We start from the raw sequence: 27,578 nt of genomic DNA, 5'->3' as shown, positions 1-27,578 counted from the left end.
CCATTTATAGAAAGAACCTCTTTCTATATCTGCTTGGAAAAATCAGTCATGGAATAAGTGATCACAATTCCAATTCACTTTGATCATCTGATATCCAGTGAAAAATTGCTCCGCTTATGCCATTTATAGAAAGAACCTCTTTCCATATCTTCTTGGAAAATTTATGGCCATAGAGTTAGTGATCCCGATTTTCCTTAAGCGGGATTACAAAGAATACAGGCTTTATCTTATCCCATTTTTTTCCATGAAAGGAACTCTGTCTAGAATCTGCGACCTGGTCATGAATGGTAGCCATGAATGAAATGTAGCTGCGTTTAGGCATGCTATGATGAAAACCCTAACAACGGGTCCCAATTGGCCTCAGGATCCTTCTCCCTAATTATGTTCCAAGCACTTGATTGAGACAGTGAATTGGTTCTTCTTGTCTGTCGTCCATGCATAGAACCTTGTCATCGCTGGCAGAACAATCATTAACAGTAGCAATAGCTTATTCCTGAATATAGCTCTACACAACGCTAGTAAGTCTGCATTTACACATACAAGACCAGTAAACTCAGCAGCTGTGACTAAGCTAACATATTATATATTGTATCAGCAGAAGCAGCGGCAGCAAAAAGGGCCCAGCCAAGCCTAATATGGGAAATGGGGAAGCTCAGCCTAGGCTAGCCAAGCAGCAGCAGCAGCAGCAGCAGCAGCGGCAAAAAGGGCCCGGCCCAGCCAAGCCAAGGCCTGCCTTATATAGGAAATGGGGAAGCTCAGCCTTAGGGTACTGTGTTGGGCCCGCCTTTACTTTCCTAAACAAACCAACATTTATATAATTAGTCCTTACATTCACGACCCAAACCCAAACCCAAATACCCAGACAGTTTTTTTTTTTTAAAGAAGAAAAAAGATGGTCCAGAACCCAATCAGTCCAAAACCCGAAATCTCCATCGTCGATAATCTAATCGTTCGTCACTCTCTCTCTCTCTCTCTCTCTCAAAAGTTCTCGACTCGAGAAGAAAGGGAAAACTGATTTAGGAGAAGGGAAAACTGATTTAGGGGAGAGAGAGAGAGAGAGAGAGAGAGAGAGAGAGAGAGGAGAGGGGTCGTGCTCTCTTATCCCCTGTATGTAATTCGTCGGCCTCTTAAATTCAATTCTAGCTTGGGCTTCGAGCTTAACCTTAAGGTATTGAAGTCTTCTCAACAAGTAATTGTATTGATTATTATGTTGTCTGGCTCTGATGCGTGTGCTGATGATTGATTTATCTGGTTGTGGGGTGGGGGGGTTTCATGTAGATATTAACCCAGGATTTGTAATTTCCCTATTACTGCTTGATTTGCCCTAAAATTGTTTGTATGGACGATTTGCAGTGATAGAGTAAATCGATACAGACAAGAAGGGCTTTTAGGGTTTCCATTTGCAAGTAGGATGCTCAAGCTCCAGCTTACGATGAAATTTCCTTTAAATCATCAATGAATTTGATTTGTGTTGCGTCCGCAGGGAAGGAAAATGTCAGCATATGAGAATGTTGTTGGCAGCAAGCTGAAGCTGAAGGGTAAAGCATTGGATGTGAAGGCTGGAGGAGTGAAGAAGAAGACGAAGAAAAAGAAGGATAAGGACAAGCATCATCCAGATGACGATGATGGTGGCGCTGGCAGCTATGAAGGCGAGATCTCCAAAATCACTGAAAATGATCTGCTGGCGGTGGTGGCAGCACCAGGTTCGTCTCCTGACCCTCTGACTGAATGATAAAACCATCATTGTCTCTCCTCAATTTACAAAGCTGCTAGTTAGGAGGAGGATCGATATTGTCTCTCCTTCCTCTGCTCTCATGACTCCTACATACATAACATAGTATGAAGTGGTCAACATTTTTTTGGATGTGTCGCATTCCGATCCAGGTCTTTTAATTCTGATAAGCGGCCCTGTTTGTTGTGTATTATATAGATGACAATGCTGAACTCTCTGTGGAGCCCGAAGAAGATGGCAAAGGCGCAGAGAAATCGAGTGGAGAAGGCAAGGCGGCTGCTCCACATGATGACCATCTAACGCCTGCTGAGAGGCGATACATCGAGCAGAGGGAAAGGATTGACGTTAAGAGATTGGCAAAGACTGCCAACAAATCTCACCGAGACAGGATTCAGGACTTCAATCAGTACCTTGCCAACATGAGCGAACATTATGACATTCCCAAAGTCGGACCAGGATAAACAACCTACCTACCTACTTCAGCCAGGCATTCCTGAATCTGCCCAGGTCTTATCACCGTCTCAAATTTAATGGTTGTAGTTTGCAGATTGCCTCTGCTTGTTTTGGTGAGTTGCGTATTAGAAGATGCGGAAGTTTGCACAAGTGATACTACTGATTTTATGGTGATAATTCAGTTTTTCTTCACCTTGAATGTCTCGAATTGCTGGAGAAACTCGTTTGCCAAGCCAATGCTATCATTATTAGCAATTAAAAGGGTTGGGATTAGGATCTCTAGTACAATGATTAAGGAGAAGGCAGCGCCTCTCTTGTTAATGTTCAACTCATCAACCGCATTTGGAAGTACTTTAACATGAAACTGACAAGGGATCTTTTTCAACCAACTGATAGCTTGATAAAGGACAAAACATACAAATTGGTTCGGGAAAGATATCTTGCTATATAAATTCATCGTTGAAAGATTTGTGTTATATAAATTAGTCTCGTCATTTGAAAAGTTTGGACACGTTAGTTCATCTGTGCAATTTTTCATCTCGTCCCTGGCGAAAAAATGCTGATATGGTCCGTTATGCGATGAATTAATTCGTTAAATGTCACGTCAGTCACGAAAACGGTGTGGTATTTTCAAAATTTTCTCAAATTAAACAAAAACATCTTTTTAATAATAGAGGGAGGGTTTGACTTTTGGGAGGGAAGGGTAGATCGGAGCCCCCCTCCCGTTCCTGCGACTGTCACCAGAATGGGAGGTGGGCCCCATGTGCTCCCCTTCCTCTAATATTAAAATATATATATATTTTTAATTTGAGATAAAGTTGATTTATTAAGGAAAAAACGACGTTATGTTGGAGTGTTCGTGGCCGACATGATATTTAACGGGCCAATTCATCACATAATGGGCCACTTCAGGGTTTTGCATCAGGTACGAGATGGAAAGTTGCACGGAGAGATTAAGAATACGTTTGGATTTGTAGTTGAGTTGAGTTGAGTTTTGGTTTTAATTGATTTGTAATGATTGTATTGTTGAATTATGAGAAAAAAGTATGAAAAAATAATGTATAGTTAAGAGAAAATAATCATTAAGTAATGATTGTGCTGTTGAATTGTGAAAAAGTAATGAATAGTTGAGAGAATTTAATATTAAAAATTTAAAAATGAAAAAAAATAATGATAGTGATGTTGAATTGAAAATAATTAGAGTTGAGTTCAGTTAAGTTGAGTTGAAATTTTTTTAAAAAACAAAGACACCCTAACGCGTCCAAACGATTCAAACGGCGAGACTAACTTGTATAATTCAAATATTTCAGGCACGATTTTTAAAAAATTGTATCTTTCAGGGACGATTTGTCCTTGATAAAGTTATATGTCCTGCCTGCCTAGCTAGTCTCAGCAGCCTGCATTTAGCAGAGACAACATCTATATCTATATAAATATTAAAAGTTGGCGCAAAACATCAAATTGTGCCGCTTAGTACAAATGAGGCCTTATATTAAGTGGTTCTTCGTATGCTAGCCAATCGAAGAATAATATTTGACATAATATGGTAATGACATCATACAATTCATTAAATATATTAATGAATATATATATTATAAAAGAAATTGTGAAGTCTACAATGAATATATATATTATAAAAGAAATTGTGAGGTCTACACAATATATTTGAGATGGCCTTTCGAAATTTTTACATCAAAATAAGCATCGATATGATTGAAATTTTGGAGAAAGTTGTTTTAATAAGTGATTTTAAAGTAAATTTGAAAAAACGATATGGAAGAAGTGTTCACCCATCATATTCTTTCAGTCGACTCTTCACCTTAGCTATATTGCTTTCTCATCAGAATAATGATTGATCAACAAGGATGGGAAAAATAATAAAAAGAGAGAAAACGTAAAATTATCGAACGTTCGTGATTTACATTGGCAAATTTCTATACTAACCTGCAGATAGTATGGGCCTATCGATTAGTGTGTATATATATATATATATATATATATAAAAATCTGAAAAGTGCTATCGACTCACTTCCATTCGAAAAACTCAGCTTGTGGTTGTTCGACTATTTACCCACAGCTTGTGGTTGTTTGACTCTTCATCTGCTCAGAATATAACCACCCCTAGCGATATCATTGACTGCTCAGTTGCTCTAATACGCGTTCATCTCACGTTCCCGCTAATAGACATCCACTTTTCTCTATACCAGTGCTTTCCCCGAAAAGCTCTTCACCTTTCCTCTTCATCCTTCTCATCTCCCAAATCAAATTGTACCCCCATAATCTCTCTCTCTCCTCGCTCTGACTCTGTATCTTCGTCCTTCGTCTTTCGCTGGCGATCGGAGACTTCTCCCCGAGAAATCAAGCCCAAGAACCGAAGATCATTCATTTCTTAGGTGGCTGTCTCCTTTCAAAGAATCTTGATTGCTTTATTTCTTCAAAATGTGTTTTCTATTAAAGGATTGTTTGTAGGGCAATGGCTTTGTAGAGAGCTGTTTTTGATCGAATCGTTCGACAACAAGCAGCATGATTCAGTTCATATTGATTATACGGCAATGTGAAATTCTGATTTTTATGGTTCTTCTTGATTGGATTAAGAAGAGGATGCAGGGGCTCCTGATGATGACGACAACAGGTTGCCACCATGACTGAAGCCTCTGCCAAAAATTCACCAGTATAGAGTCCCACAAGAGCGGATGCAACATGTACTGCTTAGACTGCATGAACGGTGCTTGGCATTTTCTCAACAATTGCTTCTCTCTATCCACATTCTTTTCTTCGTGAGAGAGAGATCGAGAGAGATTCAAAGAGACGGCGGGCGCTCAGTTAATGAAGAGAATGCCACTTATCAAGTTTCGGGACGCATACCAACCCTCGGGTCAGTTGCCAACCGATCCATAGTTTTCAATTTTCAATTATGAAAGCTTGTCTTCTCCTCCGATTATCGATGCTGAAATGGATGCATCGCACATTGTGATGTCCAGAGCGCATAATGTAAGAGTTATGGTTCGGTTGATAGATTTTTCGAAATGGGAATTACAAATGGGAAAGAAAAGATGACGAATAGGGGCTTTTCTGTTGTCATGGCTGATACTTATGAGTAATATCATAAAAGAACGGAGAGATGACAATAAAATAGATTACCGCTTTTTATGTTGTGTAATTGTAGACAAATTACATTGATCACCAAACACTTCCCACCATTTCCTGGATCGAACTCCAATTGACACTCACAAGCCCCTCATCCAACTCCAACAGTCTGTATGTACACAACTTACACAGGTTGCACTGGCACCTAGAGGTCCATCCCCACTCTGTTTGGTGCTGCTAAAGATTAATTGCGCAATGAAGATTAATCGCAGGAGAAAATGAGCCATCAAACATCATTACGGACCAGGATCCCAGTTATTGAGGATTGATCAGATCTTTTTTGCTAACCCACTTTATTAATTAGGACTGAATTATGTTATTTCTGTTGATTTTTGTGGCTCTTCTGACTTATCATTAGATGTATAAAAGTGCGGTGAATCATGAAAAATATGTTCAAGCAGATACAACTGATGGGATTCCCCAATCTTCAGCGCAGTGTATTGTTTCTCACTCAAACGAACTTCCAGAGAGGGAAGCCAACGAGTTCATGGTGGTGTAATGAGAAAGAGTCTCTTATAAGATGATTCAGAAAGTCATCTACTTGGTGAATTATAAATTGTTACTGAAGTTATGAATCTATATCAACGTGATTGTGGAGAGCAGTCGAGCATAAAAACAACATTGGAGAATACCATTTATCTATGATTTTAAGATGTGCACGCACCTTTGGATTTAGACTCCATAATACTGGTCTGTTTTCTCTGAGTCACTTCTGTTTACTATTAGTTATATGCCTTATAGCCGATATATGTATTTTGATAATTTCTATTTATGGCAATGATATTTTCTGTTACTCATAAATCGTTTATATTTAATGGAGTAAGTCCATAAGATACTTGGCAGACGTTTCATCCTTAAATAGTTGAGAATATGAGCGACGGAGTATTTTAGTACAAGTTTCTTTAAACCGTTCGCAGTTATAGGAATCTTAGCCGGACATTATCATTTTGGATAGACCGTCGCCTCTGTCTATATCCATGATTAATATAGAGATATTATTGAAGATGAAATAGTGAATCTCATACTATTCGATATCTGATATCGAGACAGACATGTGGACACTTATAAGTAAGTCGAACTGTGACACGCAAGTAAATATTCACGCGGTACTTTTCATTGACTGGACCGTATTAGTGTACACAGTCCTTAGACCTGAAATTGTACTATTATCTCATACATGGGTATTAGGATTCGCTCCTGCTTATATACTTGTGCTAAGCATAGGTATTCAACAGATGATGGTACTAATTAATTGTGTATGGAGATAGGTGTCTAGTCAAGATGAGATTCATTAATCGAGTAAACATGAAAATATCCTTTGGGTTTGAGTATTGTTCTTGATCGAGAAATCCTTGGCCAAGGTGAATGGACTTAAATAGAAAAGAGTTTCTAGTTTAAGTTCTACTGATTTATGAGGAAACTTAGAGGTTCCATATGATCAGCTATAGAGTTTGACATTAATCATGACCCTGGCTAGATCGAAATCTGCAATGAAGGGACTCGAGTGCATGTCATATATGGTCATTGGTTTATCAAAATGTCTTAATCTCACATTCGTCACTAATTGAATTATCGTAATATGTTGCTAGGCGTCACACATGATTTTTGGGAACCAAGGGCATTTTGGGAATTGTGCTTTTGGTTGTCGAAAAGAGTTCCTGATAATGTTAAAGTGGTTGACGTTATAGTCTCATTGCCATTTAGTGATGAACCTAATTAGTCACACACAATAAAACGTGTTTGAGCCAAGAACTAAATGATTCTAACTAAAGCAGTTAATTAGTAATCAATTATTGGATTAAACTTGCAATGTAGTTACATGGGTGCTAGTACATCCCGAAGTCAAATCCAACATTGAGGTGGGCTTGTTTAACGAATTATTATATTCAATATAATAGTGTCATTAAATGGAAAGTTACTATATATATAGAACGTCTATATATAAGTAAATGCATTACGGTTTTTCTTTTTTGGGACATATGTAAGTTATGAGATAATTTACAGGTAGTTTTACAAATTACCTAAGTCTTTGGGACTTATTTGCAAATTGTAATTAATTCTAAATTAATTATAATTGCCAAATAACCCTAAGGACTAATTGGCATATATATAAACATATATATATATATATGTATATATATATAAGATATATGTGTGATATATATGAAGTGCATGGAAAGGTGGTCAAACATAGCCAATAGAGAAAAGAATGAGAAGAGATGTACGGCTGAACAAAGGCAGCCGGGCCATCCCTTGCTCATGGCCGATCGGAGAAATTGTTTTTCCATTGGCCGCCCAGTTGCACGTGGAGTTCACCGCTCATTCCACCTTTGCTCATAGCATAGTTCGATCGTGTGGGCAACCCGTGGAGACCAGTTCGAGGCAAGGAGGAATAACCCCTTGGCTATAGGCGCCTTCGTGTGGATGAGCGAGAGGCCGAACACTTGCGGCTTCAAGCGATTATTCAAGAAGGCAATACTTTGCGGTCTTCTGGGAATTTTTGCGAACAAGCTAACTATCGATAAACCTTAATAGGATTGTCAAATTACCGTTATTTAATCGTGGCAAAGTAATATATCGCATTCGGAATAAGATTATGAATGTCGATCCGACATATATGAATGAATGAAATTTTAATTTATTGTTTATTTCGCTTTCGCTACATTTTTGGTATTGTTTTCTTTCACTTACAATAGTCACGAGTCATGGTCCGTTGTTGATTTGGACTGTCCATGTATGGGGCAGATCCTTTGTAGAATGTCCCCAAGGAATCTTCTTGTTCAGGACAAAATGATGTGAAGCGGCAGCAGGGTAATGCCTTGAGACTTCTAAACAAAGGGAAGTCCATATAGAGAACAACAGAGTAACTTTGCACTATCTCGAAGGACCAAAAGGTTGAGAGGTAAATATTTCCAAACCTGCATTTTAATCTTGAAAGGTTAATTTCCAGCGGGAAAGTCGTCGCATTTTGAAATCTCTCTTTAGATCAGTGTTATTAGAACCGGACCGAATGATGAACCGGAAGGGGTATGAGTTCATGGGTTTATGGGTCCAACCGGGGGTTCGATGGGTCGGACCGCACGTTTAATTAAAATAAAATAAATATTCATATTATTAAAAAATTATGATAATTAAGATAGAAGTATGATGATTTCAAAGATTTATGAGAATAGTGTAAGAAAATATAAATATATTTAATATTTCTTACTTCAAAATAAATATTGAATTTTAATAAGTACTTAAAAGTAGAGTTAAAAGAACAAGAAAGTAGTGGTTGTTTGGTTGGTAGTATACTAAGTATAAAAAGTAAGAGGTCATGAGTTCAAATCTTTATACAAACAAACAATTTTTACAATAAATAGTAAATCCATAAAATCCATATAACCGGCCGGTTCAATGAAATTTTACTTAAAACCGGCCGGTTCCATGGGTCCGACGGTTCAAATGTACACTTTGGATTTTCAGGCAAACCGGACCGGACATGGTGACGTTCCCGGTCCGACCGATCGAACCGGCTGGTCCGGTCCGATTCTGATAACAATGCTTTAGATGCTTCTTCATATATACAGGAAACTAGAGTTTTTTCAACCTCAGGCGATTCTTAGGAAATTACTCAACATGGTACGGTTTTTTGCATACTCTCAGACTCTGGTGGTGTAAGTATTATGACTGACAACTTGAGGTTTTACTTAGACAATTAGTGTGATCTTATGTTTTTGTTATTTTAAATTAGAAAATTATTTTTTTCATTTTTATAATCTTTGGGGTCATTGTCTCTTTGTTTAAAAATTCTTCATTCATCAGAGCTTATCGTGTTAACTTCAAACTGAATGACGATTTACGTATCATATTCCCTTTTTCTAGAGACTCGGCGAGTAACTTTGTTTTTTTTTTTTAGTGATTGTGAAGAAGTTATTTACATAATTTCTGATAACATCACCGTTACTTGCTATTTGCAGGTAAAGGTGCTTTTCGAGAAGGGCCATTATAACCCCAAGGTGATGTATCTTGGATTCGGATAGAGGGATGTCAAATTAACTTCCAATTCCTTATGTTCTTTATTGTTTTAGAATTGGGTAGAGTTGAGTTTTGATTTAAATTAGTTTATAATGATGTGTCGTTGAATTATGAGAAAAAGTGTGAAAAAATAATGAATAATTGAGAGAAAGTAATGATTGTGTTGTTGAATTGTGAAAAAAATAATAAATAATTGAAATAAAGTAATGATTGTGTTATTAAATTGTGTAAAAAGTAATGAACAGTTTAGATAATTTAATATTAAAAATTGAATTGAATGGTTAGAAAAGGAAAAAGTAATAATTGTGTTGTTAAAGTGTAATAAGTGAAATTAAGTGGAGTAAAATTAAAAATAAAAATAAAATTAATTTGTAAAACCAAACGAGCCAAATCGTAGTTTTTTCCAACTCTTCTTATTTGTTGGCTATGCTGTTCATTCATTAATATCTCAATCCAATGATTATCGCTGAGTGTAATTAAGTCTGTCACCCTAAGTATATTCATTTCATTATCTAACAATTTCAAAGAAATAATACTCATTAATTTTCGCTTTGTATGTTTCTATCCTATATTCCAATTTTATATAAAAAATCAGCCCTTTATTTATGTATCACCAATTAATTTTCTATTTGTACCGCTTTATTTTTCATGATTTTTCTTCATGATCATTTATTACAAAAACAAATGATAGTCCGAATATTTTATTTCTGCTCAACGCACGAATCTCCACTCATATTTAAGAACTAGCTGTATTTATTTGTGCGTATCAACATGATATTCTATGAAATTTTCTTGAACCATCACATTCCAACGTAATATTACAATCCATAAATTTTTTTTGAGTGTAATTATACCTTTCTATTTCAAATAAGTAGCAGCTATAAACAATTTTTTTGTGCTTTTGTTTTTTTAATGAGCATACGTTTATATTATTGGGGGTTAATAACAAAAAAAAGGCACAAATTTTCACATTTTAACAATTATAGCATGAACTTTTTTCCTTAACTTAAAAATACACAAACTTTCGATTTGATAATAATTCTAGCACGGCGTCAAATTTTTCGTTAATTTGGACGGAATCGAGGCCACAAAAGGCACCAGCGATCCCAATCGGGGGGAGGGCGTTGGTGACTCCAATCGAGGGGTGGTGGCCGGAATCGAGGCCCTTACCCCCCGGAATCGGGAGAATCCTCAAATTGGGAATTCTCTTGAATCCAACGGGTTGAGCCATGACCTTGGCCATCACCCCCTCGATTGTGGTCGCCGGCGCCCTCCTCCTGATTGGGGTTGTCAGCACCATCTGTATCTTTGATTCCGTCTAAATTAACGAAAAATTTGATACAATGCTAGAATTGTTATTAAATCAAAAGTTTGTGCATTTTTAGGTTAATGAAAAATGTTTGTGTTAGAATTGTTAAACTACGAAAAATTTGTACTTTTTTGGTTATTAACTCTTTTATTTGTTATACTAATTTTTTTTATCACAAACTTAAAATTGTAAGGGTTTGTCATGCCACAGTCTGATTATATCTTAATCCTTTCATTTATAAATTTAGGCAAATTATAAACTCCAAGATCAACCTATCAATTCGATATATATATATATATATATATTTATTTATTTATCAATTAGCTTCTTTTGTCGAGGAATCTTTATAAAGAAAAGCCTTATTTTAATAATCAATTTTACGATAAGCAAAAATACTTATATGAGCAGATGTGCAAGGGAGTTTTAATTTTTTTAAAAATTTTTCTTAATCAAAAGTGAGGATAATCTACAGTACTTTAAATTTATTGGACTCCAAAAAAATAATGGCGTTTTAAATTAATATTTCATCTAACAATTGATAAAATTTTATCAAATTAATAAACCTATAGTACCCGTCAAAAAATAATAAAATAAATTTATTTTAATTAAATTAAGGGTAAAATAGTTTTGACTTTTTATAATAACCCACTTCTCGACTCCTTAAAATTGTAATTTTAACTTTTCATATTTTCTCACTTCCAGAGTTATTAGAACCGGATCGGATGATGAACCGGAAGGGGTATGGGTTCATGGGTCCAACCGGGAGTTCGATGGGTCGGACCGCACGTTTAATTAAAATAAAATAAATATTCATATTATTAAAAAAATTATGATAATTAAAATGGAAGTATGATGATTTCAAAGATATATGAGAATAGTGTAAGAAAATATAAATATATTTAATATTTCTTACTTCAAAATAAATATTGAATTTTAATAAGTACTTAAAAGTAGAGTTAAAAGAACAAGAAAGTAGTGGTTGTTTGGTTGGTAGTATACTAAGTATAAAAAGTAAGAGGTCATGAGTTCAAATCCTTACACAATCAAACAATTTTTACAATAAATAGTAAACCCATAAAACCCATAGAACCGGCCGGTTTAATGGAATTTTACTCAAAACCGGCCGGTTCTATGGGTCCGGCGGTTCAAATGTGCATTTTGGATTTCAGGCGAATCGGACCGGACATGGTGCCGGTTCTCGGTCTGACCGGTCGAACAAGCCGGTCCGGTCCGGTTCTGATAATAATGCTCACTTCTCCACTCCTTCCATTATTGTCTTTCCGCTCTCTATCTCCCATCTTGCTTAATTGTTCAGTTTTTATTTTTTGGTCGCACCCTCAATTCTTTTCTATACAATTCTTTTCTTTCTTTTATTAATTTTATCAATTAAAATTTTAATTAATAAAAATTTTCTTTTTATCTCTATGAAAAATATGTATATATTTAAAAATTATGAAAAAATAATTATAGTTTTATCTCTAGTAATATATATTTCTAATTTCATCTTTTCAACCGAATGAAATAGTGAAATACTTATATAGATGGATTGTGCAATGGAGTGATAATGATTTTACTCAATATTTTATACCATTCAATTTTGAAAATTAAGTGTAAGTTATGGAATTTATATTCACCGAAAAAATTTAAATTCATAGAAACCAACTAAATATTTGCACTTAGTTAATTTTTTTATAGAATTTCATTACAACTATGGAAAATTTATCAATATCTTTCACTTAATTTATATTGTATTTTATTTTTATAATTTAGTAGGATATTTATCCTATTGATAGTTTGAAACTCGTTGGTGATGATTTAGAGGGTGTAACAACCCTCATACATACATACATACATATATATATATATATATATTATATAGGCGAATAGAATAAATGGAAATTAGGAGAGACATTAATTTCAAAGAATTTCTACTTTACCAAATAATCTAATTACGAATGATTCTAAAAAATCATTAAAAGTACATATATAATGTTATCAATTGTCAGAATTAAATCACATTTTTCAAGAGAGGATATAGCACAGTGGTGCACCTTTTACTTGGTGACTAATAGGTCTCAGGTTCGATATCCAGTGGGCTGTGCCGCTTTATAAGATATTTAAGATTTTTATTTCAATGTAATTAGGCCCATGAGCCTCTCTTGTAACAGAAAAAAATTATATTTATGAAATTAGACAAAATAATTATAATTAGTTATAAACATCAGTTTACTATACCATTACCGGTTGTATTTAGTCAATGAGAGTAAATTTTAAAAAATACTTAAATTCTCAACAATTTTACAGAAATAATATTACCAAAATATAAATGAAATATTAATTATGAATTGCTGAAATTATATCATATTTATGAAACAGGAGCTTGTACACCACATAAAAGAATTTAAATAAAAAAATAGATTTCATTTATATTTTCACTCTTAAAATAAAACTATTAAATATAACATATTAAACAAATCGTAATGTCATTCATCAAATGAAAAGTTTCTGATAAGGGTTTCATTTCTATATTCGCATAACATTTTTCCTCATAATTATTTTTTTCTTATATTATTATTGTCCATATATTATTTTCTTGACATATTGTCTCTAACATTGTCTTGAGTTCGACATATGGAAATATAATGTCAAATTCTAGAATAATTATCTTGAAACTTTCAATTTCAATAAAAAAATTGATAACAATATGTATTTCTTTTTCGGTGTGCAACAATATGTATTATTTAAGTGATGAAACATATGTAACCAGAAGAAAAAGTGATGGAACATAACGTACTATGTACACTTATATAAATAAATGAAAAAATTACACTAGTGATCCTAAAAGTTTGTCATTTTTTGACATTGAATCCTAAAAGTTTAATTTTGGGAAATCAAATCTTAAAAAGTTTGGAAATGTGGCAACATTGATCATTTCCGTCATTGCCCTTGACGGAACTGCCATCATGAAGATAACGTCGTTAAGTGCGTCCAGGTGGCCGTTAAATGCTGACGTGGTACATATGGCCTGACTGCACCCGAGAGGATGACCCGATTTTTCTTGGCTTGAAATTTTAACCCGACTTGAACCTTGAAGACTGAGAAAGGGGAGGGCGACGGGAACTCTGTGCAGGAAGAGGAAGAAGGCGGGGAAAGTAGGAGAAAGTGGGTTTGGAAATTGGGCAATGCTTCCCGGAAGGGAAGCTTTTTGGGTTTGTGGGGTTTGATGTTGGGTTCCAAAAGGCAAAAGGGAGGGCTTAAAGCAGATCAAGAAGAAAAGGTGGGGGGAGGGGAAGGGGAAGATTCAGGAGATATTCAGTAAAAATGTCTCCTTTCTTCCTTCTCCTCTCATTAACCTCCTCGTAACGTTCCCTATTTAGTCAGTTCAGTCACTGCTCTCTCTCTCTCTAGAAAGAAAGAAGGGAAAAGCAAGAAATTTGGGGGGTCGTGGGTTTCAAGAAAGAAACTCATCGAAGCAATTATCGGAGCTTTGATTTCTTTGTTCGTCGGAGATTAGTTTGGTCTGGTCGCATGGTCGAGCAGGAGGAATCAACAATGGAGGGGAGAGAAAGAGAGAGAGAGGTTCTGAGTCTGAGCCTGATGAGGAATCTGGCAGCTTGTGTGTTGAGCCATACGTGCTACGTCAGCATTTAACGGCCACCTAGACGCACTTAATAACGTCATCTTCATATTGGCAGTTCCGTCAAGGGCAGAGACAAAAAGGACCAAAACTCTCACTTTTCCAAACGTTTTAGGATTTAATTTCTTAAAATTAAATTTTTAGGATTCAATGTCAAAAAATGACAAATTTTTAGGACCATTAGTATCATTTTTCCTAAATAAAATTTCTATAAAAAGAACTACTGACGAAATTTATATGCTAAAGTTATGATCATTACTTAAAATGAAGAAGAATATTATTCTGATTTTAAATGTATATCTTAAACAGTTAATACATATAAGTATTAATCATAAATTGCTTTGGTCATGCTTAGAAGAAATGAAAAATATATAATAACATGTCGTCCTTATATATATGCGATTCTCTTGTCAACTTACACCTCTTTCTCCATTTTATTTTGAATTCATGATAACTGACACGAAGTGCAATTTTAAATGTACATGCGATACTGTGCGCAACCCCGATATATATTCTAATCCTCCTATGTGCTGAAGCCTACTGAAGCAACCAACTCTTTTTTCAGTTTCATACGCACTATGATTGAACCGCTCCAATTGAATGCAGAGTTTGTACCGCAACCTCTTACTCACACTAAAGGAGATGGTGCTGCTGGTTTCAACTACATCACCGTACTACCTCTACCAAATTAATTTCCAGGAAAGTGGCAGTTTTTCCAAATTATAGCATAAGCAAAGACGTAATTAACTAGCTAGCCACTTCTTTTTCAGAAACTACCCTGCATGCCTTACATAAAATTGACTAAGAATAGGTAATTCATTGTTACTCGGTGACAATTTATTCTTCTTCTTCTTCTTCTTCTTTTGTTTTTTGATGAATTTCAATACGTTCTTCTTAATAGAGTTTATGACTTTTATGTTCATAATTTGGTCTTGATGAATCGGTGAATTGAGCTGCGGAATTGGTTTGGGTAACTTCCTCCAAACTTGGCCTTGAGGTAATTTTCCTTTGAAGTTCTTTGGAGCTGTCATTCTTATTAATTAATTATGTTTAGATGGAGGGCAAAAAAAGAAAAAAAAGAAAAAAGAAAGAACTATTCAAGCCAGACCAGTTCAGTAGCTTCGCTTCTTCAGGGCATCCATATATATTGACTTTAGAGCTCTACCATATCCTAATGTTTGTTAATATTAAGCCGCTAAAAATTTTCATGTGCTGGAGTCTTTTTGATGGGAAATCTCAGTGGTTTTGATGTGTACTGTGAACGGGAGTTTGTTCAAAATGTTATGGGGCTTTGTTTTTTTGAGGAGCTTAAAAAAATGTTTTTTTTTTCGGTGAACTGGAACTGGAAACATATTAATTAGACATAAATAAAATTAAAACCGAGTAGCTTTGTAGCAACATTTAACTTGATCAATGAACCATCTGAGAGAGGAAGACAGAGATATAGAGGGGAACTAATTGATATTCCGTGCTTTGTGCGGGCGCAATTAAATAATTTTTATTGCAAATAGAAATAATTTTACATGTTATGCATAAATATAATTTAGTTAAAACCAAATGAATTATGTTAAGGATATCAACAAAATACAAAAAATCATTCATATCGACTAAGCAAAAATAATATCTTTACTTGAATATCAACTGGATGATACTTCGATGAGAGTGTAATTATCTTGAAATTATTAATTGTGTATAATTTTCTTCTAAAAGTAAGGCCCGAAACAAAGCAATTCGAATTTTTTTTATATTTACATGCATCAATAAATCCAAATTTCATTAGAAACAATAAATTAATAAAAATTTAATTTTGATTAATAAAAGTTTATACTTAGTCAAACACGCATAATATACCTCTTTATCAAGGAAAATCATATCAAAATTGATAATTTTGTTACTTTTTTCCGTCCAAATTCTTTTAATATATGATAAACCGTTGTACCACCTCATAATCTAGTAAGGTATAGATTAAAAAAGAAAAATTTCGTGCAATTAACGCACCAAACAAACTAACATCCAAATAACACCCTAAAAATTTACTTTTATAAAAAAATGAATTTGATGAATATGGATTTCGAGAAAACCTAACGAAACATAGTAAAATGCTGATGAAGTCTTGCGAATCAACCACATTGATGTAAGATATCGGTGGTAATATATCTAATAAACATGGAAAATATATATAGTGCAAACGTCATACATATTAATATGAAAATTTCCTATCGAATATAAAAGTTCCAATATAATGAAAATTTTATATCAGAAAATTATAGTCTAAGTTCCACTATACAATATATACGGCATATATATAATCGTAATAGTTGTCTAAGTCTAAATATATGATATGTATACTATAAATATATATATTTCTAAAATGAAGAAAATATAATCTACATATTCTATATATATATAGTAGATAAGAAAATATTATATGAATATTTAATGTTAGATTAGTAAAAATAAATAAATAATATAAGAATATATTTGATTGTATGCACAAACAAAAGAATTTGATTGTGGTTAATATTATAAGAATATATTTGTCTGTAATGCAAATGACAACTCTATAAATATTATAAGCCCTAGTAAATATTGGTTTTCCACTTTATATTTTGCTACAATATATAACGACAATTCGATTACTACAACATCAAAATTTTCTTGAATAGTATTTGAGGTATATAGTATATATTATGTTGGGCTATACGCAAATAATATATATATATATATATTATTGCATAATTAATGATAATTTTTTTAATACATAAGTGATGATGTGGCAAAACGAGAGAGTTTCATTTATTATTTTTGATGATGTGACGGAGTGAGAATTCGACTTACGTTTTGTTTATGTGTGTATATATATATATAGATAGATAGATAGATAGATAGATAGATATATAGATTAACAGAGAAAGATGGTAACCGAGTCGGCTCATTAAGAAATAAAGTTATTTCAATGTAAATTTTTTTTATTCACAAAACTTGAAGTCGATATCTTATTTAAGGGGAACAAGTGTCGAGTCACTTAAAGTAAGTGCCGTTATCTTGATTGTTAAGTAATGTGCCAAAAAAACAACTGGGCAATAGTGTCCCGTGCCTAAGTATAGGGTGGAAAGGTAATTACACCCCGATTACCCCGTTTCCGAAGTGTTTCCATGCACCTACAGGTATCTAATGTTGCTACCTAAAAGCCCCCTGAAGGCTACTTTTTCGTCCATCATTTTGCCCAAGTCTTCACCTGCCTCGGACCCTCCTCTTCGGAAGATTTACTTAATTAATTCTCTCGACCTAACCCGATTGTGTGTGTTCGAATTTATTAGAAGTAATACGTCAGTACGCACATGAAGTAACAAGCTATTAACCAAGTTAATTAGAAAAATTCCACAAGTAAGCAATATTGAAGGGCAGAAGGGCAGACTAACAGTAGTATTTTATTCATTCATTAGGTTATAAATGTCATAATCGAGCGAAAGAAAAGGTTATAAATGTCATCTGTGAATAATATGGGGCATGGTATAAATATCATGAGAAACGAATTAAATTTCATCTATGGTGCAATTAATGTATAGTGCTGTCAACTTTAGTAACATTACTAGATTTTTAGACCCACGCGTTGCACGGAGTCTATAAAAAAATTTACGATAGAAAATTTCATTTCATTATAATATAAGAAATTGAATTTATTAATGTTTGTAATGTGGATTTTATAGTTACAAATGTATCTAACATACAAATTTTTTATACAGAGTACTTAATTTATTTACAATTCTTCACTATTTTACATTTACATAGTATTAATAAATTGTATGTGTTTTGTATGTATGTAAATATATTTTTGTTCTTAAAAATATACCATATGAATTCTTTTAGATCTTATGATGATCATAAGAATTATATTATAATAAAAAAAATAGTTAACTCTAAAAGTGAACCTTTTTTTCATATCTTTTTTTTAAATTATGATTATAATAAATGTGTAAAATTATATAAAGTGAAAAATTGCATTGTATTTTAGTAATATAAACAATTTAAATAAACTAACGAACATATAATTTTTTTTATATATCTATAAATATATACGATCATTTTTTTACCGATAATTATTTAAAAGAATTACCAAAATAGATTTTCATATATATATATATATTCAGAACATATATATTTATTTTATTATTTATCTATTTATTTCATAAATAGTTTACTAATGTGAATTAATTGCAATATTTACAATGAGGCCACTATTTAATGCAATTGTATTCAAGTTTATATTATATTATATTATATATATATATATAGATTACTACATTAGATGGCTAGTTATTTATTGATTTTTATATAAGTGAAAAAATTTAACAGTCTTGAAAAAGTGTTTGCACATCATCTCTTATGCCATTGCATTTAACTCATTTTCGCTCGACAAACATTTTCTTTTCCCTAATAGGACATACATTTTTTATTCAATTACAATGAAGGCTTGTAGGCCTAGTACAATGAAATAAAAATCATAGTATCAAATAAATCGCCACGAGTAGTCCCACTGGATATTTAATCAAGAATCTTTTGGTTATTAAACGAGGATCCACATTTTTTTTTTCCTGATAGCTAGATTGGACCCACAATTATTGTTTTAATTACCAATCACGAGTGAATTTTGGCCTATAAATAAAGGAAGGTCATCATTTCCCCATAGACACGCATAGGAATTTTGCTCTTCCTACGCACCCCATTTAATTTGGTCCTTTCGTGAGCCATTAGAATGGGATCGATGGGCGGTGCAGGGGAAAGAGATGAGGCCATGGTGAGGGTGAAGGTCAGCAAGAGAGAAGTGGTAGCAGCGGTGCTGCCCTTGCAGGAGCATTGGCTTCCGCTCTCTAACCTCGACCTGCTGTTGCCTCCAGTGGATGTGAGCGTCTTCTTTTGCTACATCCCGGCCACAGCCAGTAATAGCAACATTGATAAAGATATTGATATGATGACCACCCCGCCGGCGCCTCTACCCACATTTGGGTCCATGGTTGGGGCTCTGAAGGTGTCCCTGGCACAAGTCCTGATTTCATACTACGCCTTTGCTGGCGAGGTGGTTGTCAACTCCGCTGGCGAGCCCGAGCTCCTTTGTAACAACTCTGGCGTCGACTTCATCGAAGCTTTCGCTGACATCCGCCTCCATCACCTCAACCTCTATAATCCTGATGATTCCGTTGAAGGCAAACTTGTACCCTCCAAGAAACGTGGCGTACTTGCTGTTCAGGTCTTCTATCTGATCTTTCTCTACGTTTACTTGCTGGCTACGTGCAGCTATATACTTCGTTAATCAATCCTAATTCTTAGGAAAAAGTTGTTTTCTGTAAGTTAAGCATAATCGAATAATTATCTCCTACATAACTATATATAGATACATGTATGTGCATATATACACAGTCACACACACATGACATCGGAACGATGTATTTCAGCAGTACACGTACATGTTATATGTTATGTATATTAATTTCGCGATATGATTACCCTCGTATATGGGATCAGGCAACAGAATTCAAGTGCGGCGGACTGGTAGTGGCGTGCACGTTTGATCATCGCATAGCGGATGCCTACTCGGCCAACATGTTCCTCTCATCATGGGCAGAGATGTGCCGCTCGTCCTCCATCTCCGTCCACCCAACCTTCCGCCGCTCTCTCCTATATCCTCGACACCAGTCAACCTCTAATTATCACCTGGACCCAGCCATTGACGACATGTATGTGACCCTTTCCAATCTGTCCACTCCTCCTCCCCCTCCCGAGAGCCCATTATTAACAGCTGATGTGGGCGAGGACCAACTTGTGAGCCGCATCTACTATGTGCCTGCGGACCAGCTCAGGCAGCTCCAGCTGGCCGCCAGCTCCAATGACTGCAAGAGGACTAAGCTAGAGTCCTTTAGCTCCTTCCTCTGGAAGATGGTGGCCCAGTCCTCCTCATTCCGCTCAGAAGACCACCCAGCTAGCAGCAGCAATCCCAGGATGTCATTAACTTCAAAGATGGGGATCGTGGTGGATGGGCGGACCAAGCTGCGCGGAGACTTGAGCTCCTACTTTGGGAATGTCCTGTCCATCCCATTCGGGGAGAAGAGTGTGTCCGAGCTAGCTGGGAAGCCTCTTAGCTGGATAGCTGACGGAGTCCACGAGTTCCTCCAGGCTGCAGCCACTGAGGAGCACTTCTTGGGGCTGATAGACTGGGTGGAAGCTCACCGCCCGGAGCCGAGCCTGGCTAGGATCTACTGCAAGGGGACTGAAGATGGCCCCGCTTTCGTGGTGTCGTCCGGTCAGAGGTTCCCTGTGGCCGATATTAACTTTGGGTGGGGGAGGCCCGCGTTCGCGTCATACCATTTCCCATGGGGAGGGGATGCCGGCTACGTTATGCCTATGCCCAGTCCACTTGACAATGACGATTGGATTGTCTACATGCACCTCCCCAAATGGCAGCTCCTCTCCATTGAGATGGAGGCTGCTCATGTCTTCAGGCCTTTGACCTTCCATTACCTAATTAAGCCATAATAGTACGTATATAAATAAATATATACTATTCATCAGCTTGGAGGATCATCGATCCTACCTGTATGTGATGTAATGTTGGTACATAGCACTATCGCAGTGCAAGCGTCGTCCTATAGTGTGCATATAGTTGTACTTTGCCAACAACCCAGCTTGTGAACCACGGTAATATAATTTCTTTTTATCCACATATGCAAAATCCTACTACTCCATCAATCCCATGAGGTCCCTTTTTCTCCTTAATTTGCCCGCGACGAATAATGAAGAAATGTTCTAATTTGATTTTTTTTGGGAAATTACGGGGCCTAAGCCCGGATATTCTAACTTTATTAAATCGATCATAGTTTTAGTTTACAGGCTATATGTGCGATTCTCGGATCTTGCCTTGTTAGTGAAGAAAGGCATGATCTGTCCAAATAATCTTGCAACCTGAAAGGAATGAATGAAGTTCAAACCAGGAAAAGGCACCTAGTGAATGTAGGAGTAGACTGTGTCAAACGAGAGTTTTTTAGGGTCTTGGGTTCCTCCTTTTGGTTAGGCCATCTGTGCCTTGAGGTTTGCCTTCTTTACCCATGAATATTTTTCTCTTCGTAAGGAAAGGGTTTTAATTACCACATATATGCAGTTTCTTCCCTCTTCCGCTTATGTTTGTTGTTTATATTGAGTCGATAACATATAAACTGGTATCAGAGCCATAGTCAAGGTTATGATTTTTCTGTAGTCGACCAAATCCAGGATGAGTACAGTGAAATTCGACATGGAAAAGTTCTAAGGCGACCCAAGATTCAGCTTCTGACTTTTGGCAAAGACAATAATTTAGGACCCACGATTCAGTTTCTGACTTCGTATTGCTCTTAATGTTTTGGAGAATTCAAGATAATGTGGACATTTGTTGAGTTGGTGTTTTCAATTTTGACTCAATTTCGTTTCTCGTTTTTTTAGACTTAAATATCTCTCACTTTGGGAATGTAATATGTATGCACAGAATATTCAAAATATTTTATTTTTGGATATTAATTATAAACAAAGATAAAATGAATATTTTTATATTGAAAGTGAATAGGGATTCTATATGTGTATTGAGAGTCTTGATATTTATATGTGTATTGAGAGTCCTGATATTAGGGGTATAAATGGGTGGGTGGGTGGGTTTTTTTTACTTAAATGGGTGGGTACCAAGTTTCTTGAATGGTTTTTCAAATAAAAAAAACCGCCTAAAATATATTTTGGGAATGAAAAACCACCTGCTAATGGACTTGGTTTTTTTGGTCTCCGAGTTTGACATTATAAATTATCAAATATAAAAATTAACGAATAAAAAACATCACAATGAGATGATACACCATACTCGATACTTAAATGAGTTCATCAAGATAAATTAAACATCATTCACGTCCAAAATACTAAAACATTGTCTCATAAAGTGAGATTAGGCAAGGAAGAATAGGTTTATATACGAAGTGTTAAGTATAAAATAATCATTTAAAATCCTAGTTGGTGGGTCGGCTCCTTCGGTTTTTTTTCGGTCTGGGTATCTAATTCTAGCGGGTGATTTTTTCAGCTTAAGAAACCACCCAAGTTTGATTTAGGGTACTGTGCGCACCCGAATTTTCATCTCGACGGGGCACGCAATGCGCGCGCCTATGCAACGTGGCTTGGGAGTGTCCACCTTCCCGGGGACGCGCGACGGACGCACGTGAGAAGGAGTCGCCACTTGCCATTTTACGATCCGAAGGTCGAGGGCCGGCAAGTTACCCGGGTCTAGGGGTACATGGTACACCTAATTGCTAAGGCATATGATCTACGAAACCTAAGCTCCCGGGAATTTTTTCTGTCCGCCCCCCCATTTTTCGTGTGAGCTTCCGGTTTTGTTCCGGAATCGAGAGAGAGAGAGAGAGAGATCGCGTGCACGAAATCCATTCGCGTGTGCAGAGGAAGACGTTGGCGTGTGCAGAGGAGTTGGCGTGTGGCAGGCTCGGGTGCAGCGGCGCGGGAGGCTCGGGTCCGTCCCTGCCAGGAGGGAGAAGAAGAAGGAAAGAAAAGAAAAAGAAAAGAAGAAAAGAGGAAGAAGAAGAACAGGAAAATAAATGATGAAAGAGGAGCAGCGGTCAGAAGTCAGTGACTTCTGACCGTTGCTGACTTTTTTTTTTTTTTTTTCGAATTTCAAAATCGACGCGCGTATAAATTTAAAAATCTCGTCTTCTTGATCGGACGTCGGAAAAATAATTCGAGACCGCCATCACGCTTCGAAAAATTTGATGATCGATATTACGCGATAAAATTATTTTCAATCTCGAATTTTGTCCCGAATTTTGAAAATTGACGTCGATGTACGCGAAATTTGAAAACGTCCCAAAATAGTATTATTTTTGAAAAATCATAAAATTGGTGCTAGATTAGGAAAATGTGCTATCTCCGAAAAGTCGTGAATACTCGGGTAATTAATCGGAAATACTTCCCTCACGGGCGGCAAAAAAACGACGATTCTGCCCCTCTGAAACCGATGGACCAAAATTGGGTGCTGACAGGTACCAAAACTAAGGTTTTTTTTTTTGGTCGAGTAGGATCGATTTTTTCTGTTTCACTTATACCCCTACCTTATATAAGGTGTGAGAAAAGAGCCTAATGAGCGGAAGAGTATTTAGTGTGAGTGTGAGAGGCCTTTGATATTTTAGTTTAGGCCATCATATCGCAGGGCAGCACCTCTCATTTTGTTCTCTCCATTAGTTTTCTGCTCAATGAGAAGTCACCGAGCCTCCTTTACTGGTGAATATTTCCCTCGATTAATATTTTGGATTGAGTGAGGTGATGTTACATATTACTTTCAAAATCTTGAAGAATTCAAGACAATGTTGATATTTATTATAAGTGTATCTTGAATTTTGATCCAATTTTATTTCTAATTTTCGGGTGAATTACGGAGATTTTTTCTAAATTTAAAATCTCTATCTTTTGCGGAATAATATCTTGATAATATTGTATTTTAGGAATATTATACATAGTGGTAAAAATGGGATATTGATGTTAGGTCCTATACATAGAGTTGAGAGCTTTGATGTATGGGTGCAGGGAGAGTAAGGCAGTATTTTGTGTGAGTCTAAGATATCTCTTGAGAGTTAGGTTTGATCTTTTGGTTTAGGCTTTCATGCCTTCAGAATACCTCCTCTCATTCTATGCTCCGCTGTTATTGTTGAATAAGAAGTCATAACGAGTCTCCTCTTATCGTGAATGTTACCCTCATTATAAAGAAAGGGTTTTCCACATATAATATAGGGATTTTTACCCCAAATAACTCATGATTTATTAATTTTATCAAATTTATTATATGTTTTTTTGTTAGATATATCTCATGGTTTAATTTTTGTATCAAATCTATCCCGGCGTAATCTTTTCCGTCGACATCTAACAGTTGTGTTGACGTGGCACGTGGAGAGATAGTGGGCCCCCACTTGCCACGTGGATGCCACGTCAGCACGGCCGTTAGATGTCGACGGAAAAGATAACGGCATAATAGATTTAAAGCAAAATGTAAATCATAAGATATAGCTGACAAGAAAAAACATATGATAGATTTGACAAAACGAGTAAATCATGAGCCATTTTAAGTAAAAATCTCTATAATATCCGTATAATTCTTTTTTTCTCCTTTTCATTTATTTTAGTTGATTATTGAGTCGACCCCATTAGAAGAGCGTATGGGCAGATTCAACAAGTGGAATCCTATCTTGTATCAATTTTGAAAAGATTTTTTTTTGCTGGGTAGTTATATGTAATATTCATGAATGCATGTACATAATTACATAGATCATTCCAAAAATGGGAAAGTTGACCAAGGAAATGGACAAAAACTTTGAATCTCTTTCTGATGCACTGATAGCAAGTTCCAGAACGAGTCCTTCGAAATTATCAGTGGCCACTAAAATTCAAGCTCCCTTTCGCTGATTGGAAGAATTACTAATTACTAATTTACTATTACTATTATTAATTAGAAAATATGATGTAGCGTAATGACGCACTCTCACTCATTTATTAATTATTAAAATTTATATTTTCATTGTATAAAATTCATAAATCTCTCTTATAAAAAAATACTATTAGTAATTAATAAATACTAAATACTAAATTCACTAAACCGGTTCATACACGGTTCATGTGTATCAAATGATGCATTGATGTCACGTGTCTCGGAACTTTTTCTATTATTATGCGTGCGGACTAGAGCCATTTTATTTCAAATTCTTTTTTCTTAACTTTTATTTTTTTATTTGTATCATTTTCATTCTCTTTGTATAATTTGTAATATTTTTCTAGATACTTTCTCGCATATCCATACCCGTTCTTAGTCCCTGTGCAGCATCACATGTCCCGACTTTATTTTTACTTTCATTTTAAGGGCCAAGTCCGTGTGCATCATATGATGCCACGTGTCTAAGAATTTTAATTTTTTTATGATGCACGTGGACCATAACTTTTTCATTTTAAAAAATTTATGCAAATTTTTAATACATTTCATTTCTATCATTTTCATTTTCTTTTTATAATTTGTTCTAGGTACTTTCTCGCATATCTATGTTCGCTCTTGTCTGTGTGCAACATGACACCCCATGTCCCAACGTTATTTTCTTTTATTTTAAGAATTTTTACAAACTTTTTATTAATTTTCATTTCATTTGTATTCTTTTTATTTTCTTCCTATGTTATTAGGTATTTTCTTGCGTATCTATGTCCACTCTTTGAGAAGATTTTAAAATATCTTTTATTCAATAAAAAATGATGCATAAATATATTTAAAATCAGTCATAATAAGGTTTTAGAGAGTGAGTGAGTTATATATTTTAACAGAGTGCTCGTCATTTTCTTGTGACATATATATTTCATGCAACTAAATTTTTACAACTTGAAAATCTACAATAGGCGCTTCAATATGTAAAATTATTTAATGCATAATGATATCGATCCATGTAGTGACATGATTTTGAAACTGGCATCCCTAACTACTAGTAATTGCTAGTTTACTCTTGCGGCATTGTCATGGGTATACATAGTTTATTCATATATAATATTTATATATAGTAGTCTTTTGTCCCGTGCACCGTACAAATTAATTATAGTTTCTATTGTGATTATTTACATTTTGAAATACTAATTCTCTTATAAAATTATAATAATTTCAATTATTAATCTTAATTTTTAAAATAGCAATCTTCAATAATCTTTTTACAAATTAGAGTAAATTAATTATAATAATAGTAATTTGAAACTAATTGTTTAAATTAATATGCATCATATATTTGAGTTAATTATTAATTAGATATGTCACTTATATTAAACTCAATAATTAGATTAAAACTTTGTTTTTTTACCTTTTTTAATTAATATGCATCATATATGTATATGTATTACAGGTTCATAATTTTTTTCTATAATTTCTTTATATGATCAGTTTAATTTTTTGTAGTTTATATCTTTCACATCGTATATGTTCGTTTTAACAAGTTTATATATTATTTCTTATGGCAAATTCTAACTTTTTTAGCACATATTTGTTTCTTAACCAATAAAATATTTTCAATGATTAATTTTAAATTTTGTGCAATATTAATTGATGAAATTATAGTAATTTCGAATAACTGAATAAATATTTTCCAATAGTATGCATTGTATATATTTCTTGTAATAATTTCTATTAGACAGTTTTCCATAAATACTAACACAAACTCGGTGATACATTTCCTTGATATAAAATTTTATTATATCCTTATTTCAAGTATTTAATTTTAATTTTAATTTTATAACAAATTGATACATTCATTATAATAACAAAATCTTATAATAGAAATCAGGTTAACATTCAAATAAATACTTATTGTTAGCGTACTTATATGTCACTTATTTTTTGAATTTGGCATTTTTCTAATAAGTCGAGAGAATAAAACGGTTTTAACATGATTAAATCTAATCTCTTAACCTTTTTACAAAAAAATTTTAATAATTTTATTTCACTAATAATATGTCATTTATTATATTGCGGGATTCAATTTTACTTTTACATATATGGATGGATTAGCATGCGGCCATAATTGTCCAACTGATTTAATATAGGATATGCTCTGTATGTTTCAAGAAGCCATTGCTTGAAATCGTACCTTATGATCTTGATAATCTCTACTAATCATCATATATGCATATATTGAATTAACTTCATGATTGACTTGGGCACGCACAAGAAATTCTCAACCACCGCAGCGCTCTTAGTCATGACACTGACTAGTTGCAACAACCTTTTTTTCTCTTCTCGTATGCATATATGATAACCAGTTAATTATATTCTTTCTATATATATAGAAATTGAAACAACCATGGTAGAAAAGGGTACCCTCAACCGGTGCTTGGAAGGTCAAGGGGCGTAGAACTCTTAGCTTTAACAGATGTTCAATTCTCAATGGTGAGAGATGTTATATACAACCGATTATTTTCCCATTTTCTATTACATGCTAGATCGGATTCCTACTTTCTTCCGTAAATTAAGGACGAGAGATACCGGGTGGTTGGGGTTGGGGAAAATATAATATGGATGATATTTTTCATGTTCTTCCTTTATTTTGATTTGAAAGTACCCGCCGTGCCATATGAGACCGTTACTTTATTATTAAATGTAATGTAACATATGGTCATCTCTCGCTTTATATATCTGTGCAGAATTAGTACAGTTACGCAAAGGGGGCGGGTAACTACTCCATCAGTCTAGTCTAGTC

General features: G+C 34.7%; 2 protein-coding genes and 1 long non-coding RNA gene across 5 annotated transcripts; all 3 read left to right on the top strand.

The window, feature by feature from the left end:
• The first annotated feature begins 933 nt into the window (after positions 1-933).
• Positions 934-2,384, top strand: LOC116186945 (protein FAM32A-like). 2 transcript variants are annotated; one of them, XM_031520906.1, is made up of 4 exons: positions 934-1,168; positions 1,354-1,406; positions 1,484-1,703; positions 1,931-2,384. In XM_031520906.1, the coding sequence occupies exons 3-4, from the start codon at positions 1,493-1,495 to the stop codon at positions 2,191-2,193; spliced, it is 474 nt and encodes a 157-aa protein (XP_031376766.1). In that variant the 5' UTR covers positions 934-1,168; positions 1,354-1,406; positions 1,484-1,492; the 3' UTR covers positions 2,194-2,384. The 2 variants fall into 2 exon arrangements, with proteins under 2 accessions (XP_031376766.1, XP_031375105.1); XM_031519245.1 differs by lacking the exon at positions 1,354-1,406 and having other exon boundaries at positions 937-1,168.
• A 1,815-nt stretch (positions 2,385-4,199) lies between these two features.
• On the top strand, positions 4,200-6,014 carry LOC116195736. 2 transcript variants are annotated; one of them, XR_004154695.1, is made up of 3 exons: positions 4,212-4,578; positions 4,784-5,060; positions 5,734-6,014. It is a non-coding gene; the product is annotated as an uncharacterized LOC116195736 (long non-coding RNA). The 2 variants fall into 2 exon arrangements; XR_004154694.1 differs by lacking the exon at positions 5,734-6,014 and having other exon boundaries at positions 4,200-4,578; positions 4,784-5,340.
• A 12,958-nt stretch (positions 6,015-18,972) lies between these two features.
• LOC116195125 (shikimate O-hydroxycinnamoyltransferase-like) lies at positions 18,973-21,015 on the top strand. The gene is made up of 2 exons (XM_031524103.1): positions 18,973-19,543; positions 19,819-21,015. Exons 1-2 carry the CDS (start codon positions 19,052-19,054, stop codon positions 20,824-20,826), a joined length of 1,500 nt encoding a protein of 499 aa, XP_031379963.1. The 5' UTR covers positions 18,973-19,051; the 3' UTR covers positions 20,827-21,015.
• The last annotated feature ends 6,563 nt before the right edge of the window (positions 21,016-27,578 follow it).

This window comes from Punica granatum, chromosome 1 (genome assembly GCF_007655135.1).
Source record: "Punica granatum isolate Tunisia-2019 chromosome 1, ASM765513v2, whole genome shotgun sequence".
NCBI classification, from domain to species: domain Eukaryota; kingdom Viridiplantae; phylum Streptophyta; class Magnoliopsida; order Myrtales; family Lythraceae; genus Punica; species Punica granatum.
This window is presented reverse-complemented; position numbering and strand designations above follow the sequence as displayed.

What these genes read in the sequence shown, in the direction of transcription:
- LOC116186945 (XM_031520906.1), top strand. Translation starts at nt 1,493, where the DNA reads ATGTCAGCATATGAGAATGTTGTTGGCAGCAAGCTGAAGCTGAAGGGT. An exon ending in GGCGGTGGTGGCAGCACCAG is followed by an intron (nt 1,704 to 1,930) that starts GTTCGTCTCCTG and finishes TGTATTATATAG; the next exon opens with ATGACAATGCTGAACTCTCT.
- LOC116195125 (XM_031524103.1), top strand. Translation starts at nt 19,052, where the DNA reads ATGGGATCGATGGGCGGTGCAGGGGAAAGAGATGAGGCCATGGTGAGG. An exon ending in GTGGCGTACTTGCTGTTCAG is followed by an intron (nt 19,544 to 19,818) that starts GTCTTCTATCTG and finishes ATATGGGATCAG; the next exon opens with GCAACAGAATTCAAGTGCGG.